Here is a 21,186-nt window from a genome sequence, read left to right as displayed (position 1 = left end):
CAACATGCATACACACACAAGCGGTGTGCTATAATGCTGTTCCTTAATGAAAACTGATCTAAAGATACAATATGTTCCAAATATGGAACCAGATATTTCACTGGATGTTTTAGTTATAATGTGGCAATCATCAGCAGTTTAAAGTGTCATGTGACATGGTCATTATCTGTTGCTGTTTCCAAATCGCCTTATACTTTTGGTTTTGGCAATTTAATTTGGCCTAATTAAACAATATATTACAAGCTACAGTCCTCTGGAAAAGTGGTTTAGGTCTGTTGATATGGAGACTGAGTGTAGTCAGAAAATCAGGTCAGAGAAAATTAAGTCAATGGACTTTATTAAAGGGACATAAACAGCAACATATTTGTGAGCTACAAATTATTTAAAATAATGAGATGAAATCAGTAACACCATACATGCAGATACAAGTTTCAATCAAGTTTCATGAAATATAAATAATCTTAGTTTTAATCCATTCAAACAATTAAGACATGATCTTTGAATTTTGCATTGCTGTAAATATATATGATCCAGGGTTAAAAACTGCAATACCTGAATAAACATGGATTTAAATGTACACTGTCTGAAGAGAAGATGAATATCAGTTTCATCTCTGCGTCCAGCATTGGTTTAGCCTAGCTTAGCACTAAGACTGGATCCAGGGGGAAACTGCTAGCCCAGCCCCATCAAAGGAGGACAAATCTACCTTCCAACAACTCCTAAAATGTCTGATTTATATATTGGAACTTTTTATATGACAGGAATTAGGATGAAGCTCAAACTTGGCAACCCCTCTGAGGACAGAACTGTTGAGACGCCACATGCAGTCACATCACCCAGCAGTTGTTGGCCAACAAATAACATCAAGGTTAACAGCTGCTAAAACCATAATGCCTCCTTTTCACATGTCTATTTCTACAACCATTCAATAAACAAGATGGAACATGTTAATAGTACAACTTTGGAGTTGTTATTTACATTCAGAAAAACAAACTACAAGTGTGCAGATTCTACATCATTAAGACACAATGACTTAAAAAAGTAAAACTTACATAATGTACATAAGATAATAAGTAAGCAGGAAAAAAGAAAATTGTCACAAACATAATTGAATGAGAATAAAAATACAAATTCAAAGTATGAATCACAATATCAATGTAAGAGCATCGTTGCAAAAGACAAAACAAAACAAAACAAAGAAACCAAAACGTACAGTTAAGATGAATTAACGCCTTTAATTAAGTTCTTAAAAATATAGTGTTTGATGATGATTTAAGTCTGTTTTCATGCACTTTGTCGCATTTTGCTCTTATCATTGACTTTACTGCCTCAGCCAAGTGTATTTTTCAGCATATCCACTCACAAACTGAAACTGAAGTGTACCTAATGCAACTGGATACCATCGACAAAAAAATATAGGAAAAAATTGAAAGGAATTTGGCTTTTATGTGTTTTATGTGTTATGTGTCATTTGGTAGTATTACATGTTTCAATTGTGTTGACATTTTTGTGATTTTTGTGACAAATCCTGTCTTTAAGTGACAAGAGCAAGAGCTGTATACATTTAGGTTATTTATAGGGTGTATGTATTGTGACTTCTGTGGCTGCCCCAACACCTGCTGAGGTCACTGCTCTGCATCTGAATATATACTGTATGGCAGGCTTCAGACTGTTCACTTTAACTTCTGCATTTTTCGCGTCTTCTCCAGCTGTTGATGCTCTTGTTTGTTGCCATTCAGCCTCTCCACTGACACAGTACTCAACAGAGTATGAGATGATGTTCTCTGCTCCATATTTGGGTGGAGAAATTTTCAGTGTCACGCTGTCCTGAGTTATTTCACTTGGTGTTTCTACTTCAGGCTTTGACGGTGGCTCAAAGTCCTCATTGACAGGAAAACCTTCTTTATAAAGGTAGATGCGTGGACCTTTCTGTGCCTCATTTGGTAAACCCACTGTTAGGAACTTAATGGTGTTGTCCTCCTTGTTGGCTTCTGCAAAATCACTGAAGAGCTGTGCTTTACGCCTCACTTCATCATCCATCACTTCATCACCTCTTGAAAAGAACCATTCCTTTTCTGCGTTTTCAGTTTGTGGTTGTTGAGTATAATCTGGGTTGTTTGACAAAGCTGAGAGGTACGGTTCAGCACTTCCCAATAAGGTGAACACAAAACACACAGCATGTTCTGCACCGACAATTTCCTTATACAGGTCATTTTCAGATGGAACGATCTTGGTGTTTTTCATCATGTTGGTGAAAGACATGAAGTTGTAGATTTCTTTCTCTTTACAATCCATCCACTTGTTCAGGTTTGTGTTTTTGAAGAGAGAAGATTGACTTTTTCTCAGGATCTCTGAGAGTGCATCCTCATCTTCCTCTCCTCCCCGGATTGATGGAAGTTTCTTTGCCAAGTCTCGTTGGAATTCCATCTTGAAATCAAAGCAAAGTTCTTTAAACATTTTAAGATTTTTGCCAACCTCTGGGAACTGCTGTGCAATTGTGCTTTTCAGTGCATCATTGCACCTCATTTCCAGCTCAGACATGTCCTCTAAGAGATTCAGCGTTCTGCGTACTAACGGTGCACTTATCTGTCGTACTAGCTGAGTAGCACCTGAATTTAGGCATGTCAATGGCAACAGCCAGACCTTCAGTGGTACAACATTTTCTCTATTTGCATCCAGAAGTTTTGGCAGGCTTTGATAGACTTGTACTGCATCCTGAAAAGACATTGGGTTTTTCTCAAGGAAAAAGTCTCCATGGAATTTGCAGGTGAATTTCTCCATACTTGTACTGTCCTTGTCTTCCATATGTAGGTTCCCTTCACCTTCTATCGAAAGGCTGGGAATCTTCTTGATTGTCAACTTCAATTTGCCTTGAATGTCTTGAAGATCCTCCTCTTTAGACACCTCACGGTCGAAGACAAAGAAGGCTTGTGCCCCATAAAGGATAGCTGTGACTACATGTGTTGCTACTCCTTTATCAAAGACATACTGATGCTTCACATTGCCTCTTCCAAGATGATTCATCGAAAGTTCCTGGAACTTTGTGGTAGCTTCATACTTCAGTGTTACTCTGACTTGATTTTTGGATGTCTTCTGATTCTTCAGGTATTTGGCAGATCCTTCAACCTCTACCAGTCCAGTCATGAAACTTGCCTTCAGGGATGCATCAACATTAAGTGCTGAAGATTTGCCCTCAGTTGATTCAGATGTAACTACCTCAAAGTCATTGTGGAAGTGAGGTCTTTCTCCTATATGTTCTAACAGATCATTGTGGTCCCACAATGATATGCCTGCAAGAAAAGAGAAAATCTTATCTTTCTTTCTTAACTGTAGACAATGAGAAAATCTTTTACATGCCAATGAGCCAAAAATGTGAAGATAACTTGTACTACTATAACAATCTAATCTGGTTCATACAGGCAGCAATTTAGTTGATAGTCAATATGAACTTATTTAGATGCTAATTGTAATGTTTGGAAATAAGAAGTGATAATTTGTGAAGCATACAAATAATAGGTAATAACTTATTAACCTGCATCATCATCCTGATGAGTTATCATCAGAGCTCTATAAAGTTTTTGTGTTACAGCTTGACGAGCTAGAGGGCAACTGCCACTTAGAACCAGAGCCGAAGCCCAGCCTGCTATTTGGAGAGAGACACACTGAGAGCAGGCTGAGCAGGCAGAGAGTGGGAGAGTTTCTGCCAAAAACAAGCACCAATACCCAGGGAGACATGAGAGCAGCTGCTCACTAACAGCTCTGTGTGTTTACAGCAGAGAGAAGGAGGGAGGACAGACGTCTCACTCCACTACTCTGTGCCGCTACTCTGCTGCTGCTGCTGCTGCTGCTACAGTTACGGAGCAGACACTTTCAGTTTATAATTGTCCAACTAAGTATTGATAACAAGCTTGGTATTTTACAAATTAGAGTTTTTTTATTTGATGAACGTGGGCACTAATACACAAAAATAAACTAAATGGGTTGTAGGAACATCCACATTTATTAATAAACCTTGTGATAGGGACACCACCTCCCAGGTTATTTTTCTTAATTGTGCTGGGAGGAAACACAGACACAGTTTTTTTTTATCAATCTCACATCTGAAGTAGTGTGTCATGATACAGGGATCTAATTCTCTGCTTTAAATTGAAGCCACAGACAATGCCCTGCTGATAAATCCATATTTATTTAACTGAAATGGTTAAGTGAATAAATGAGGTATCACTGCAAACAGCTAAATGAATAGTCAACCAGAATGAGGGTAATATGTTCTAAACAGAGTATTATAAGTTGTAATTATTCCATTCCATGGTCTGGGTGAATACTGTTTTCTGATTGGCTGGCAGGTGTCCATTATAACCGTTTAATGCACACGTTGTTCAGCTCAAGTTTAATCACCTTCTAAATTCATCCGCTACCCAACCCACAACCATAGCCACATTAAAGAGCACAGCTGTCAAGTTTTGAAGAATGGGACGCAGCAGAGGGAAAAGAAATGGAGACGAAAAAAGAAACCAAGCAAAAAATGGCAAAAGGGACTGACACCTAAAGAGCTTAAATTGATAGAGGAAGAGAACGATGAGATTAATACAGAAAAGGCAACAAAATAGGCAGTTAATATACTGAGAGACTTTCTCTACCAAAAACAAAGAAACACTGATTTTGAGACATATGCTGCGGTTATGCTTAATGACACCTTAAATGAATTTTATGCCTCAGTCCAGGCTGGTGGCCAGTACACTCTGGCAAGTTGTCATTACAATTGTAAGCTCTTGCTTCATTACCTTTCGGATTTGAGTGCAAAACTTTCACCAAAAATGTGCGAATGCTTTTACTTTACATTGTTGGCAAATGACCATGGTATAAGCAGGATAATCAGCTTGATAATCAACTTCACATTGGGTGGTTCTTGGCCTCCATGTTGTGCCATAAAACCATTTAACGCACACCAACTCATTGATTATACCTTACATGACTAATGATGAAATGTCAATGATAATGTAACTGAAAGTTAGATGAGGCTGAGGTAATTTAACGGACCAACTTCTCTAAGAATAAAACTGGAGAGGTCAATTCAAAAGACACAAACTAGTAGTACCAAAAGTTGTGACTTATGACTTAAATATTCAAAGTTTCAAAGTACATTTAGTATCTTTACATGTCAGTTCTTACCAGGGACGAGTGAGTCATTGCGGCAGTCATACAGCATCCCAATGTTAAAAGGCCGTCCAAGCGCAGCAACACTTATCGTCTTGTTGTGTTCAAAGTCCATGGCTTATTCGTAACTGGAGAAAACTGACAACAAAGAGTTAATGTTTTACTGTCTGGTGTATCACCTTGTAACATTGCTGCAACACAGAGGAGCTCCAGTGAGGTCAAGAGTAAAATAAAACATTTTGTTACTCCAGTGAGTTAAAATAAATCTCTCGCCTTTTATTATGAGTTTCCTTAACCCACCAGAAAAAGAAAAAAATGTCTCGAAATTATGATAAGTGACATTGTCAACTTTAACAACTTTAATAGTTTGTGCAGTGACCACTGAGCTACCGTGGGGTATGTCATAAAATATTTATGAAAACAACTACAATATCTGCTTGCAATGAAATCACAATGGGAGCCAATGGATCAAAGAACTAAATTTAAACCTCATATAGTGAAAACATTTTAATCAATCAATCACTATTTGTCTATATTTCTGTCTAAAAGTCTATGCTGAAAATGATCCTCCTACTGGACTTCAGCTCAGGTGGAAATTGTATCTCTCCTCACTCAATCCAAAATATTTAAATCTAGTGGTTTATTGAAATGTTTCTCAAATTGTTATCAATCCCTGTTTCCATATCAATGTTTCCCTTGTTGGTCGTATTTATACTGTGGGAAATGACTGAGGTGACTGCTTCCATTCCAAGCAATAGGCAAGTTGGGCATCGACTGTCCCACCTCACAGAAAGACAAGGGTGAAATGTAGAGTTTCAGTGGCCCAATCCAATAAGAATCTGAATGGTTACCCTGCTCACAGCTTATCAAGCAGAGCTTCTGAAATATAATGCCTTCTGGATAGAGATTCTCCCAGTCTTTATATGTATGTAAATATATGTCTTTACAGATCTCATTCTCTTTCTGTCTAAAGGTGCTGTTCAGGGATAAATACGTTTATTTATATTGTACCTTGCAAGAGCAGAATATCACAAAGTTTTTCAATATAAAAACAAAGCCACAGGCATACAACACTGACTTAAGAGGAGTAAAAATATAAATTGATAAAGATGACTACACAAAGGAAAGTCTAAACAGGTGGGTCCTGAATGAGTTCTGAAGTTCAGGAGGAGCAAGGAGCAACCAACAAACCCCGATAAGAGGAACTTGGGGACGTACTGGTGACATAGAGCTGCATTATATCTCTCATGTAGACACACACCTGATCATGCAGAGTTTTACAAGTGCTCACAAGAACTGAATTTGATGTGGAACAAGTGAAAAGAAATCAAGATCCATGCCATTTGAGACCTTTTTGATGACCTGGTCAAAGGCTTTGCAGCAGCATTGTAGGATGCTTGTTAGTTGTCCAGGCATGTAACAGTGCATTATGTAATAACACCACATGATGTAATTACTTGGAAAAATGTAAAAATGTTCACTTCTTTATGTAATAACACCTGCATTTTGTAATAGTCTCCAGTTTTTATAATATACAGCTTGAATACAGAATATAATACATTTTCCTGCACTTGGGGTCCACCAGTGTGGACATCTGTCTCTATCTCAGCTTGAGACACAAAGGGATGGAGTTTAGCAATGTTACTCAGCTAGAAGAAAACAGAAACAGGACTGGACCGAATAACTATTTAATTCAGACTGGGAAAAATATTTAACAGCAATCTGACCCAGACACCTTTAGACTGACACATCACTATCACGTCACCTCAGCTGTCATCAATCAACCACTAGTTGTCACAGTTAGCAAGGCTGTTGTCAGATGTACAAATTCCACTTAATAAAGTAAAATGGCTTTTTCAAAACTAAAAAAGAAATATTGAAAACCATGCATTTAAGGATAAAGGGACTGAGAAATATATGTCCATCTTGCCTGAGGGAAATACAAGACCATTGTGCCTTATTGCAATGAAGCAGTGTCCATAATGAAGGGTGGGAATGCAAAACACCACTACGACACCAAACATGCCTGTTTTAAACAAAACTATCCCAAAAACATGGAGATAAAAACCACAAAACTACATCAGCTGAAGTTGTGATATCAAGACTCCAGCAGAATAATTGTAAGATCAAACATTTTCAACACTGAATGTAGTGAAGAAATCATTAATGAGCACTCACACCAGTGTCTCCTGTTCATCGCACCTTTTATGCTCAAGTTTAGGGATTCCGTTACAGAAAAAAGGTGTCACTTCTCTCATTAATGCACAAATGCTGTTCGTGTGCAGAGTTCTGTTTTTTCTGAGTTTTTGTTCTGAAATATCATCATGTAATGCACCCTTACACATAATTATCAGCAGCAGCTGAGAGACTCAGAGAGGTTGGAAAAGAACCACTCCAAGACTGACCCAGAGTTGGGACTTTGATTAATAGCCAGAGGTCCCATTGGGACCTGAAATTCATTGGCTGGTGTTTGTATATTTTATGGAGTAATAAAAAATAATAATTTATCTTTCAAATTGAGTACAGCAAAGATTTTTGGTGCCAAATATCAATATAATTGTGTAAAAATAACAAAAAACTCGAGGCTCATGAGATACTAAATAGCATTTTATTAACCCATGCATACAGTAATAGACATACTGCAGTAGTAATATCCTGAAGATCTGTGGTAACATCATGATCATGATCATGAGCTCTTGTATAATTTCCCTAAGAAAATTCCAGTTTTCTAATACGGTGGAAATTCTATATTAATTACAAAAGCATGGCCTGTAAATTGAGGAAGTGGTTCTTACCTCACAATAATTTCCACCAAACAGGCGGAGGAAAATGCAGAGGAAAATACTTATTCATTTTTAAAAAATGCCTGTAAATTTATGAAGCACCCCTTAGCTCACAATTACACAATAATTTCCACTAAACAAGCAACAATTTTTTAACATTTACTCAACATTTACCTTTAATTACCTTCAATTGTACAGGAATTCTCTCTACACAATTACCAACAGTATACTATTGTGCAAATATAATTTAATTAACCAGGCATGGCCTCTAGATTTCAAAAGTAAAGTAAAAAGAGCTGATAAAGATTTATCATTACTTGTATTATGTAATGCAATGCACTTCACTTTGGAGGACAGGTGGGGATGGACACTAGCACCTCAGCTCTGTGCAGACCAGGATGACTGTAGTTTCTGCACAGGGGGTCTGCCTTAAATAAAAACTAAAACGTGTAGCTTTTTCCAACCTGCTATATAAATCAGTCATAACCAGTGACAGGGGGTATAAATTTAAGTGAGGCCAGATGCCCTGCATATACTACACATTTTATTTTCACTAAAATAATGAAAAAAAAAAAATAAATAAATACAAATAAATGAGTACTTACTCCAGTGGCACTTGGCTCTGTGAAGGTGCCTCTCTGTGTTTTTGTCACACTGACTGTAGGTGGCAGCAAAAGCTCTATTAATGCCCAGAAGCGCATCAGGTGGTCATACCTAGGATGAAAACCTGCATAATACAATTTAATCACCATTTAATCTTCCTTTCTAACAATGCCTTACACAAATGTTTATTCATTAATCAAAGTCATTGTCAGTGTAGTCTTGACATCTTACCCTTTGAAAAAGTGAATATCCCTGTCTGAGCCAGCAAAACGGTGGGTGCCAAACCACTGCTTCAAAATGAGTTCCTCTACCCGTTTCCTCAGCTTGAGGGGGAGAAAAAAACACTGTGGTGCCTGGATGCCTGGTTACAAAAGCTCAGATGTGCACGACAAGATGCTGTGACAGCTTGTGGAGCCTTCAGGCTTGATGTGAAAGACGCGATGATGTCATTTTTGGCGTGCGCACCCTCGTGCCGGGGACACTGCGTTGAGCATAAACCAAGCTTTATTCTTGAATCAGATTATTCAGATTTATATAATAAATTTCCCAATTTTAGACTGTATTTCATTTATTTAGACACTAGGTTTTTGTACGACTGCTTATGATTAGACGGCATTTAACATTTGAGAGCTTTTTCTGTTAAATGAAAAAAAAAACATTTTGGTAGAAAACATGTTTATATTTCTGAAAGGAAGATATCATTTATTTTGAAACTCAGATACTGTATCAGCATTAATAAAGAAATGTTTAAAACGATGCTACTGTAGGAGTTCTGACAGCACAGCTTTATGGCTTGTATACAGAGGCTGAAAGAAGGGTCTATCTGCAGTCTTGCAGACTTACACTTAATTTCAATAGTGAGCAAATTACTAGGTAATTAAATGAATATTTCTAAATTATTTTGCACTAAGTGATTGCAAGTTCATTTCAATAGTTGACCTATTACTGGGTAATCGTTATGTAATTGTACATGTGTACCTGTAATTTACTGGGTTACCAAACTCCACTGCCAAAAAATATAAACAAGCATACTGAAAAATGTATAGCTAATAATAACAGTAATGTATATATTTTACTAATGACCATATTAACATATCTTGAAATATTCTGTCTCAGTTGGCTAAAAGATCAACTGGTCTCTGTGGCCACAGGTCAGACCTCAGATTACACAGTACAAAATCTGAATTGATAAAACAATATTAGTGTACTTACAATGAAAAGGTGCGTGCTCCATCGAGACTGCTGTGTGCTCTGTTGAGGCTGCTGTGCTGGTTCACTATTTATATCCTCTCTGCCATGACAGGTGTGACCAGCCTATGACACCATGTATAAGAAATCAGGCTGATTCTCCTCCAAAACTGCAATGATAAGGTGGAGTTTCTCTTTCAGAAAGGATTGTGGCAGAAGTATGGAGGCCCTGAGGTGCTTAACACTACAACATTGGACAAAACAAATACCAAAATACAAAACACCAACATCATTTTTGCTTTTGTGTTTTCTGTTTTGTTAATGTGTTCTTTGCACTTAGGACCACCGTGCTGAAGAGAATCAGGCTGATTTCCCAGAAAGGGTGTGATAGGCTGGTCACACCATTTCACTGCAGATAAGATTTAAAGACTGAGGCTAGCACAGTAACTTCAACGGAGTGCACAGCAGCCTCAACTGAGCACACACACCTTTTCATGTAAGTACATTAATACTGATGTTTTTCACTTCTGATGTTTAAATCCCATTTATACTGCATGTCTTTTTATATTGCCTTGTCTTTGTCTTATGTCATGTGTTAATGTCTTTTTATCACTGAATCACTTTGAATTGCCCTGTTGTTAAAAGGTGGTATATAAACTTGTCTTGTGTTGCCTTAAAAATAAGGTGGATACCTGTTTAACTTTCTAAAAGCAAAGTTAGAAAGTGGCGGTGAATTTCAGTGGCTGGAAAGCAGGACAGTCACAAGAGTAAACTAAGATGTTGTTGCCTGTGTCCCCATTTCAGATTGAAAGATGGACCCTGATGCCAAACAGACGGTACAGATGGCGGCGCTCGGCCGACCTTTTAATCTTGGGATGCTATATGACTGCCGGAAAGATTCACTCATCCCTAGTAAGGATTCACATGTATACTAAATGCATCACAATAGACTTTCTGCACAGCACATATTTGGACTTGCCACAATATTGATGTGACTCTATTACTGCGATTTTTGCAGTACAAAACAGAAATCATTGATATTGTTAGTTACACCTGTGTTTGACAAAAAAAATATCTGCTGTGAAAAAAGTCAATGATAAAATTAAAAGTTTCCCTGTTTAAAGTCATAAGCCACACCATTTGGTAGTTTGGTTTTATTAGATGAGGTTGTAAGATATCCTTCTCTTGCATTTTTACTACCACACCAGTACAGTGGAGGGGAATGGAAATATACTTTTGATCCTCAAATAATAAATAAAAAAAATACCTCACCATGACTGCTAAGGATCAAAAAGAAACCATGTGTTAATCACAAACTGAATGTTGAAAACTACACTGAAAAAATGGTACTTTGGACCAAATTTTAAAAATTACTCTAATTTGTTACAGCCAAATGTATTAGTATATCTTAAATTATATCTATGATTTCATTGAAACCTTAAATTTTGATTTAATATCAATCAAAAATATTTCTTTTGCCAAAGACAAAAATGCACATTCATGCAATGAAAAACAAAACACAGAGACCATACAGTATTTTTTACTTGGTTACAACCTAATTTTTTCATGTTAGAATTACCTAATATTTATGTTTACATCTAAGTATAGTTTTTTTTTTTTACTTTTGAATAAACTAGTTAAAACAATCTAATTTTGTTACAGGCAATTGTATTAACTTTTTTGTCAAATGTTTGATTCAGTACAAACTATGATTTTTAATTATACCTTAATCAATACATTTTATTTAGTCACAAGCCAAAATGTTATGTAATGTAGGTCAATACATTAATATCTTTTGCCTTTTTACAACTTAAATTTTTACCATAAACTAAAAAAGCTAAATTTGCTATGATAGAAAAGTATAATTTTCACTTCAGATAAAACTAAAAAGATGTTGTTATAGTCAATGTTTAATTTAGTTTAGTTACTATAAATAAAAACAGAAATATTCTCTTCAAAACCTTTAAGTTTATTGTGATCTCCTTTTAAAATATACATTGCCTTTTCTGTTACGTACTACAAAAAAAGAAAACCACTCCAAAAAATAAATAGAAACCGCAGTGATTTTTGCAGCCAGTAAAACTAGCCAGTATGTGTAGTATAAAAGTAAGTATAAAATTAAGTAAATTATTATAATATGCAACCTTTTTGTAACCTTAACCACATAGATTTAACCACATCTGTCCTTTAAAACTTGAGATATATAATCTAATAGCCTTTAAGTATAACAATAGAGTTTCTAACAGTGTTAAAACTTGGCTATCCTTTGATAAAATGACCAGAATGTATGAATGTCACATTATTTTGGACCATTACAAATGCAGATCAAGAGACCAAAAGAACTAACCAGGGAAAAATACAGTTCAATTGCCGGGGGTGCAATTTATGAACAAAAGTTGGTCTTTTATGCATAAGTCAGTTTAATAAAAAAAAACATTACCATTACTAGTACTATTGAATTGCTGGTCATTGTGAATTTAGTATTATTCACATTTTCAGTGTTAATATCAGTGCCACAATAATTATACCACAGAAAGAATTCTTAACGCCTGGGCCACACAGCCGTCCTCTACCTGAGCAGATCTAGGCGTCGCTGAACTGTGTCCACACAGACAGCTGCTACTACTGCCAGCACTATCGTTCTACATAGAGTTTGACTTTGATGATGGCCATGAAATAGAGTGTTTCGTATCATTTCATTATAAATTTCATCTATATTTAGTTCAGATGATAAAAGGTTAAGAAGCGTGTGCTCAATTGTGAAAAATATATAAATAATATGTGAGTTGAAAGAGGCCTTCTTTCTGATGGGCATGGTGGGTCTGGTTGGGGCTACTTATGTGTCAGCCACATACATGCCTCACACAGGATGGGTTTTTTTATTGATTATATTGATTATTCCACCAGTTAAACCCCCGCTGTCACTGATCCAAGTGACCAGATGACACCAAGTTCCCCAAACGAGCCAAACACACTCTAACAAACAAACCTCCAAATTGTCAGGAGAGAAACTGACAACAAATAAGAAAAGTAACAACACCAAATCTCTGCCTGGAAGCAGGTGAAACAACAGGCAGGTGCCCCGTTTTGAACTACTATCACAGAAAGCAAGCAAGCGAGTCAAGAAAAGAACCTCCATGTGTAGGGCTGTGTGGAGACCTTTAGAGGGGCAGGTGCTCAAAGTTAAAAAGGGGCACGTGGAACAAGATTCTAGAACACCATACACCAACATAATTTATAGCATGACCTGTTGAATTATAGCAATTATTATTATTGAATTAATTCAAACAGAATGTAACAAGGGATCTTACAACAAACTGCATCATACTATATCACTGTTCCCCTCCTGATGAAATCAGAGGGGGATAGTGTAGATCATAAACTGTGGGAACTGAGGTTTTGTCTTTGTAAGAGCAAATGAATGGCAGGATTAAGGCTTCAGTATTTTTGTCTTAAAGACTCAGTTTATAATGTTTGACTGAACAGCAAGACGTTTAGCATATACATATTGTTTCTAAACAAAGAATATGCTTTTGATATGGCGACAATCTCTGATCCAGAGCATGACATGTAGCTCTTCAAATCCCACAAAGACATGTTAATAAACTACAAAGCATACAACAACTGGGATGGAAAGGGGAGAATCTTTAAAGGCAGTAAAATACGGCTTCAAATAATGGAGGCAGAGTTCAAAAGTAGTGCAAGAGACAGTTAGACACAATCATGCAGCTATAAAGTCTTATCTTAAAAGACACCGACAAGTTAGATGCAAGCAGCACATGGCTGTCATTTCATAATTTATTTGAAGTTAGATCTTTTTTTCTGCAAAAGTAAAAAAAAATATTCTGAGATCCATATTTAATGGCTCAAAGCAACAAGGTGGATAAATATTAATAAATCCTTGGGCACCGTTTGCGGTATTTCAGAAATTGAAATTGATTGGCTGAAATACCTTATTGGATCTGAAGCAGGTGAACACGACAACATTGCTTGGCATGTTCTAAAGACCTGTACTGATATTGTAGCTCCTGTGGTCACTATACTCAACCTCTCTCAACCTCTTTAATGAGCAGTCCGTGATTCCCACTTTGACCATATCCACTAGTATCTGTGTACCAAATAATGCTTCACCAGGCTTCCTGAACAACTGCTGCCCTGTATCCTTTATCTCAGTGATCATGAAGTGCTTTGAGAAGCTTAATAAAGACTACATCTGCACCTCCATACTAAACACCCCATAGCCACTACAGTTTGCTTGTCAACCAACAGATCTATAGCCAACACTACTACTGTACCACCCACATCCACATTTGGAAAACAGGAGGGGGGACTATATAAGATTGTTGTTCATAGACTTAAGTTCTACTATCAATGCCATAATCCCCACCAGACTGACTGCTAAACTGGGTATAACCTGGGAGTAAACCCCTCCCTCTGTGCCTGGATTTTGGACTTCCTGATGAACAGAACTCTGATTGTCAGAGTGGAAAATCACACCTTTAACTCCCTCATCCTCAGCACAGGTGCCTCCCTTAGTTGTAAAATTTGTCTCCTGCTGTACTCCCTGTACAAAGTAGACTGTGGGGATTGGAACAGTTCCAACTCTATTGTCAAACCAATGATAAGCTGTGATAGGCCGGCAACGATGAGAAGGCCTACCCGGAAGAGGTGGGGGACCTGTCACAATGGTGCAAAGATAACAACCTCTTACAACCTTCTTCGTGTGTTCTGCACCTTTCAGGCCATTTAGTGGCAACACTCAGTACTGGAAATCTTGAAATATTCAATACATTTAGAAGTCAGGACCTGGGCATACTAAGACAAATGTCACAAACACTTTCCAGTACTAGTGTATACATTGATAGGTTAACAGTGTTGAAGGTGTTTTTTTATACTTAAAATCATATCATATAACATTCATCATCATACGGTACCTGTTACTCAGACTACATTTTAACTTACCTTTTTTTTACTTTTATTGAATTAAATTTACAAATAGTTTTATTGAGTGAAATTTCTTTAAAGTAACAGTATTTTTATTTGAGTAAAAATATTCTAGTACTCTTTCCATCCCTGTCTATTGTTGGAATGGTGAGGATCCTTTCTAATCCTACTAGCTGTGGTTCTGTACCTTCTACTATTTAAATCCTGCAGATTGGGGAGTGTGGATCCGTTGGTATGTGCAACCAAGCGAACCACTTTCTCTGTAGGGCTCCACGATCTTGAGTAGAGCAGTTTCCATAGTGATGTCTCCTGTTAGGATGTTTTCCACAGCACAATAGTAGAGGGTCTTTAGGGCCCCCAGAGAGGTTTTTAGCATTGCACTTACTGACCGTTCCCCTATCACTTCCAGGCAGGCCTTATTGATGTGTGCAGTGGAGGGGTTTAGAGGTGTGATATACTCACCCTTTTCACCTGATTTTGACTGTCCAGAAGTCCAGAATCGAGACACGGAGGGAGGAGTTTAATCCTACGTCCATTAGGTTAGGAGTCAGTTTGGTGGAGATTATGTTATTGAAAGCTGAACTGAAGTCTATAAACAGCAATCTACCTGTTCAAGTGGGTGAGGGTAGGGTATAGTACCTGGGAGTCATCTGTAGATCTGTCAGTAAGCGGTCATTAAGCAATTTGGGTTGAGGGTGCTAGTATTTTAAATCCTGCATTGTTTAGATCCATGTTGACTAGCATGAAGTTTTCTTCTTCTCTACCTTTGCTGGCACATTGCTGCATTTCTCAATGCATTACCGCTACCTTTAGATCAGTGGAATAGTGTGAAATGACTGGTAGGACTGTGTACTGCATCACCCGCATGCACATGAGTTCAAAAACAATATTGTTCTTCACATAATATAGTATATTTTGTGAACAGATTATCTATACTTATAAAATATTATGTCCAATATCCTGTAGAACTGTTAGAGAAATGAAATGGGATTATAATTATAGAATACATGTCTCTTTCCAGCTTTATAGGAATGATTTAAGGTTTTTAAAATTCTGCCAAACTTTTTTTTATAATTATTTTGTTGAACTCTTCTCTTGCAGGCATGACATTGTGGGACCATGATGATCTGTTGAACCATATAGGAGAAAGACCACAGTGCTTCAATGACTTTGAGATAGTTGCATCTGAATCAATAGAGGACAAATCTTCATCACTAAATGTTGATGCATCGCTGAAGCTAAGTGTATTGTTTGGACTTTTAAACACTAACGGATCTGCCAAATACCTGGAAGACTGTAAGAAATCCAAAAATCAAGCCAGAGTAACACTGAAATATGAAGCTACCACAAAGTTTCGGGAACTATCGATGAATCATCTTGGAGGAGTCAACATAAAGTATCCTGATGTCTTTGATAAAGGAGTAGCGACACATGTGGTCACAGCTATCCTTTATGGGGCACAGGCCTTCTTTGTCTTTGACCGTGAGGTGTCTCAAGAGGAGAATCATCAAGTTGCTGAGGGCAATTTGAAATCCATGATCAAGATGATTCCCGGTATGAAAGGCGATGAGTCCTTGCAATTGAATGATGAGACACTTGCAAAAGTTGAGAAATTCTCCTGCAAATTCCATGGAGACTTTTTCCTTGATAAAAATCCTGTGTCTTATCAGGATGCAGTGCAAGTCTATCAAAGCCTGCCAAAACTTCTGGGTGCAAAGAGAGAAAAAGTTGTACCACTGAAAGTCTGGCTGTTGCCACTGGCATGCTTAGATTCAGGTGCTACTCAACTAGTACGCCAGATAAGTACACTATTTGTACGCAGAGTGCAGACTGTCATAGAGGACTTCTCTGAGCTGGAAATGAGGAGCAATGATGCAATTAAAACCATGATTGCACAGCAGTTCCCAGAGGTTGGCAAAAAGCTTAAAACGTTTAAAAAAGTATGCTTTGACTTTAAAGAGAAATTCCAGCAAGACTTGGCAAAGAAACTTCCATTAATCCGGGGAGGAGAGGAAGAGGAGGTACTTCCGAATCCTTTCAACATGGACAAACTGATGAAGTGGATGGATTGTGCAGAGAAAGAAATCTACATTTTACAATCTTTCATCAACATGATGAAAAACATCAAGATTGTCCCATCTGAAAATGATCTGCATAAGGAAACTCTCAGTGCAGAGCATGCTGTGTGTTTTGTGTTCACCCCATTAGGGAGTGCTGAACCGTATCTCTCAGCTTTACCAACCTACCTAAATGAAACAGACAAACCAGTTCCTCTTGAAACAAAAGAAGTATTGGATGCAATGAGGCATAAAGCAAAACTCTTTGGGGATTTTTCTGAGGCCAACAAGGAGAACAAAAACATTAAGTTCCTGATAGTGGCTTTACCAAATAAGGCACAGAAAGGTTCAAGCATCCACCTTTATAAAGACGGCTTTCCTGTTACTGAGGATTTTGAGCCACCATCAAAGCCTGAAACAGTAAAAGAAAGGCACATAACTCACAACAGTGTGATGGTCAACATTTGCCCACCCCGATTTGGAGCAAAGAACATCACTTCATACTCTGTTGAGTACTGTGTCAGTGGAGAGGATGAATGGCAGGAAACAAGAGCATCAACAGCGCTATATGTCACAGTGAGCAGTCTGAAGCCAGCCACACAGTATATGTTCAAATGCAGAGCAGTGACTTCAGAGGGTGTTGGGCCAGCAAGAGAAGTTCATCATTCAATTAAAACATTACCTTCTGAGGAGCCAGAGACAGAATATGATGCCAGTTGTAAGTGTGGTATACCTCTAAAAAGTAAAGAAACCATCACTATTCATGTCTGCACAAAAACATGTGAATTTCCGGAGGCAGCACAGAGTGTCCTGGAGGACTTCACTGAGCTGGAAATGAGATGCAACAATGCAATGACAACCACCATTGCACAGCAGTTCCCACAGATTGGCAAAAAGCTTAAAACTTTTAAAGAACTCTGCTCTGTGTTCAAGCTGGAATTCCAACTAACCGTGGCAGAGAAACTTCCATCAATCTTGAAAGGAGGGGAAGAGGAGGTTGTGCTTGCAGACATCTTGAAAAAGAGACATTCTTCTCCTTTTAACAACACAAACCTGATGAAGTGGATGGATTGTAAAGAGAAGGAAATAAGCATCTTAAAGTTTTTCACCAAAATGATGAACAACACCAAGATCGTCCCATCTCAAAATGATCTTCATGAGGAAATTATCAGCGCAGGACATGCTGTGTGTTTTGTTTTCACCTCATTGGGAAGTGCTGAACCGTACCTCTCAGCTTTATCAAACTACTTAATAGAAACACCCAAACCAGACAACCTTCAAGATACACATTGTCAAGACATAGAGAAGGAACAATGGTACGCCTCACCAGAAGTATCAGATGCAATGAGGAACAAAGCAAAGCTATTTAGTGATTTTGCAGAGGCCAACCAAGAGAAGAACATAAAGTTCCTGACAGTAGGTTTAACAAATGAGACACAGAAAGGTTCAAGCATCTACGTTTATAACGATCCCCTTTCTGTCAATGAGAACTTTGAGCCGCCTTCAAAGCCTGAAACAGTGACAGCAAGTGATGTAACCCACAACAGTGTGACACTGAAGATCTTTCCGCCCAGATTTGGAGCAGAGAACATCACCTCCTACTCTGTAGAGTACTGTGTCAGTGGAGAGGATGGATGGCAACAAATACTAGCACCAAAAACTGAAAAAGTTACAGTGAGTGGCCTGACTCCTAACACAGGGTATATATTGAGATGCAGAGCAGTGACCTCAGTAGGTGTTGGGCCAGCCGTTGAAGTCAGCAGTCCCATTAAAGCCTTACCTTGCAGCCCTTTTGGAAAACCTCAAATTGAAACAAGTGAGGAGGTTCTGAAAGAACAAAAGAACCTTGAAGTCATTGAAAGTTTGCAACCACAAGTTAAAGCTGGATTAGCAAAGCTTGAAGAAATGAAGACAACAAAAGAAGAAAATAAAGACCATGAAACAGTCATGACTTCAAATGAAAACATGATTGAGGTGGATATTATTAAACCAGTCCAAAAACAGCTCACAGAGAAAGGAGAGCTTATTGCCAACTGCCAGAAATGTTCAGTAACATGCTGTGCATCAGTGGATGGAACAGGGATGTGCACTGTCTGCCCTGGAAAATGCATTTGGAGTGTGCATTTCAACCAGATATATAAGTTGGAGTATGTTAAGGTAAAAGAGAAGCAGACACTGCAGGAGTTGAAAAACAAGTACGAAAATGCTACGAAAGAAAAGTTGACTATTCAAGACTTGATTGAGAGGCAAGAAGGCGAGATTGTTCATCTTCAAGACTGGATAGTGTCCCTCATGGATCAGTCAGCTCACTGTATAACTCGTCTGCAAGAGATCGCCCTCAGGCCCAATCCTCTGACCACTCCAGAGTACATTGATATGCTGATTGAAGGAGAAAAGTCAGAGGCAGAAGAGGGTTACCAGGCCCGAATTCAGTCTCTGGAGGCAATGAAGGACAGGGCAAAAATCATCTCCAAAGTAACCAAATGAGATAAGTTTACAAAAACAGAGGAAGAATTGTCTGAAGAAAAACAGGAGAGGAAAGAAACGAAAGGTTTCCTGAATGAAGTTGAAAATTTCTTTGGACTTTAAGAAAAAACAAGACAAAAGGTCTGCAGCCATGTTAGCAGCATTGTTAGATCATAATGCTTGTTAGAACCTAAACAAAACTGGTGGGTTGATGAAAAATTCAGAATTTAAAAACATAACTGAGCCATGGTATGGCCATTAGTATGTTAAAATAATTGCAATTAATGTATACATTTTATATTATCATAGCAAAATGCTAACATTTTTAACATTTCAAGTTATCATTGTAAAGTAGCAAGTTAGCATGATATCTTACATGTTACCACTAACACTTCAGGTATGCATGCTGATTGGAATTCTGTGTCTCTTGAATGTACCAAATGGTTTTGTAATTGGACAAGAATCACACTGACCTGCATGATATGTTTGCAGGACCTGAATGTTTTGTTAAATATGATAAATTGCTTCTTATCTATGTTTTATGTCATTTAATGACCTCCATCAGCAGGAGCATTGGTGCCCTTAGTTGTTGGCAAACAGATGTTTGGAGGAAAATAAGTATATTCTAAAATTATTTAGAATATACTTATAATAATTAGCATAATTGTAATTTTATACTAAAAGGTTATGATTAAAGACATTCTGCAGTCACTGTAACTTTTTTGTATTTAAGATGTCAGTGTAGATAAATACAGTTATACAATTGCTGTTTATTTTACATGAATAAATTCTTGATTTGGTGTAACTTTTGCACATTAAAGCTGCAATCGGATCAAACTGCAGCACAGATGGCAGAGCTTCATGTGTGCACTTTATGAAGTTTCATTGCTGTGTTTAGATGGTAAAGATAATATTATGCAGGACAAATGAGCTCCAATTATCAACATTTCTCAGTAGAGTATGGAAAGCATCTCCAACCACTTGCATCAAGAAACTGTCCATTTCTTGTCGATGGTTATTACAGTTAGGGAGGCACGGAGCTCTTAAAGAATCTGAAAGCAACCATATGTTATGACCCATAGTCATTTGTTGTGGTATTTTATTTCTAACAGATCTCTCTCTTCCTCTTGCTCAGCCTGTATATTCAGTGTTTATATGTGTGATGAGCTGCAGGTGGTGTCCTATGATTGGATCATTTGAAGGGATTGCTGCTGAGGGACAGCTGACAACAACCTCCCCTTCCCCTCTTCCACTTCAACAATGGAGGCTGTTCCTCAGCAGTTTGGATTTGTTTATTGTGAGTGATTGTAAGTAGAAGCAGCATGTGTGTCCAGACTAGGAGCTTCTTGTAGACTTATGTTAAGTCATTTTTTGTTCTAAATTTTTAAAATAAATTTCATGGACACTTTCATTGTAAAATGTAAATATTTAATACCAGTAGTAGCAATTGGTAGGAGTGAGAGGCCTAATTCTTTTGCAATCATTTTTCTCATGTTTTCAGTTAGGAGATTAGGTCAGAGCTTTGTCATTTATTTCAATTTTGGTTTTTGTATGGAAGTTTAGGGTTTTGTCTTAGTAAACTTTGGTTTGTTGTTTTGGGCATTGCTCATCTCCAAAACTATGTTAAAAAAACATAAACTGCTACTTTTTGAACTTTGATAACTGCATTGCTGGCCAATCTCTATCATACAGGAGAATACACTGATTGAAAGATATTACAGAGTTTATGATTGTCCTATATTTTAACCCATGACACATTTTGGGGTCTCCTTTCACTGCTTTTAGTTGCCCAGTTGTACCTTCAGTACTAGAAATTACATGCAAATAATCACATTGAAATTTGACCATTTAGATATCAGTACTAGACTGAAATGTTATGTGACTGATATGTGATAATAAAACAGTTTTGTTGGATATGTGTTGTTTCTCTCTTTTGTCTTTATTTTTAGCTCCTCTTTACCTTAAATGAACCTTACTTTTCTTATTGG

General features: G+C 37.5%; 2 protein-coding genes across 3 annotated transcripts; one reads left to right on the top strand and one right to left on the bottom strand.

Annotated features, from left to right (window-relative positions):
* Positions 1 to 147: 147 nt before the first annotated feature.
* On the bottom strand, positions 148 to 9,898 carry LOC137194737 (stonustoxin subunit alpha-like). Its single transcript, XM_067606856.1, has 5 exons — positions 9,756 to 9,898; positions 8,775 to 9,024; positions 8,546 to 8,667; positions 5,173 to 5,295; positions 148 to 3,290 (listed from the first exon to the last, which is right to left on the bottom strand). Exons 4-5 carry the CDS (start codon positions 5,270 to 5,272, stop codon positions 1,570 to 1,572), a joined length of 1,821 nt encoding a protein of 606 aa, XP_067462957.1. The 5' UTR covers positions 5,273 to 5,295; positions 8,546 to 8,667; positions 8,775 to 9,024; positions 9,756 to 9,898; the 3' UTR covers positions 148 to 1,569.
* A 1-nt stretch (position 9,899) lies between these two features.
* On the top strand, positions 9,900 to 21,059 carry LOC137194736 (uncharacterized). Of its 2 annotated transcripts, XR_010931014.1 has the most exons (5): positions 9,900 to 9,965; positions 10,072 to 10,227; positions 10,536 to 10,643; positions 15,777 to 19,380; positions 20,372 to 21,059. XR_010931014.1 is itself a non-coding variant. In XM_067606855.1 (4 exons), exons 3-4 carry the CDS (start codon positions 10,544 to 10,546, stop codon positions 19,217 to 19,219), a joined length of 3,543 nt encoding a protein of 1,180 aa, XP_067462956.1. In that variant the 5' UTR covers positions 9,900 to 9,965; positions 10,072 to 10,227; positions 10,536 to 10,543; the 3' UTR covers positions 19,220 to 21,059. The 2 variants fall into 2 exon arrangements, 1 of the variants encoding a protein (XP_067462956.1); XM_067606855.1 differs by having other exon boundaries at positions 15,777 to 21,059.
* The last annotated feature ends 127 nt before the right edge of the window (positions 21,060 to 21,186 follow it).

Source organism: Thunnus thynnus, chromosome 12, assembly GCF_963924715.1.
Source record: "Thunnus thynnus chromosome 12, fThuThy2.1, whole genome shotgun sequence".
Lineage (NCBI taxonomy): Eukaryota > Metazoa > Chordata > Actinopteri > Scombriformes > Scombridae > Thunnus > Thunnus thynnus.
This window is presented reverse-complemented; position numbering and strand designations above follow the sequence as displayed.

Coding starts and splice junctions, on each gene's coding strand:
- LOC137194736 (XM_067606855.1), top strand. CDS start 10,544: ATGGACCCTGATGCCAAACAGACGGTACAGATGGCGGCGCTCGGCCGA. Junction 10,644..15,776: donor GAAAGATTCACTCATCCCTA/GTAAGGATTCAC, acceptor CTTCTCTTGCAG/GCATGACATTGTGGGACCAT.
- LOC137194737 (XM_067606856.1), bottom strand. CDS start 5,272: ATGGACTTTGAACACAACAAGACGATAAGTGTTGCTGCGCTTGGACGG. Junction 3,291..5,172: donor CAATGACTCACTCGTCCCTG/GTAAGAACTGAC, acceptor CTTTTCTTGCAG/GCATATCATTGTGGGACCAC.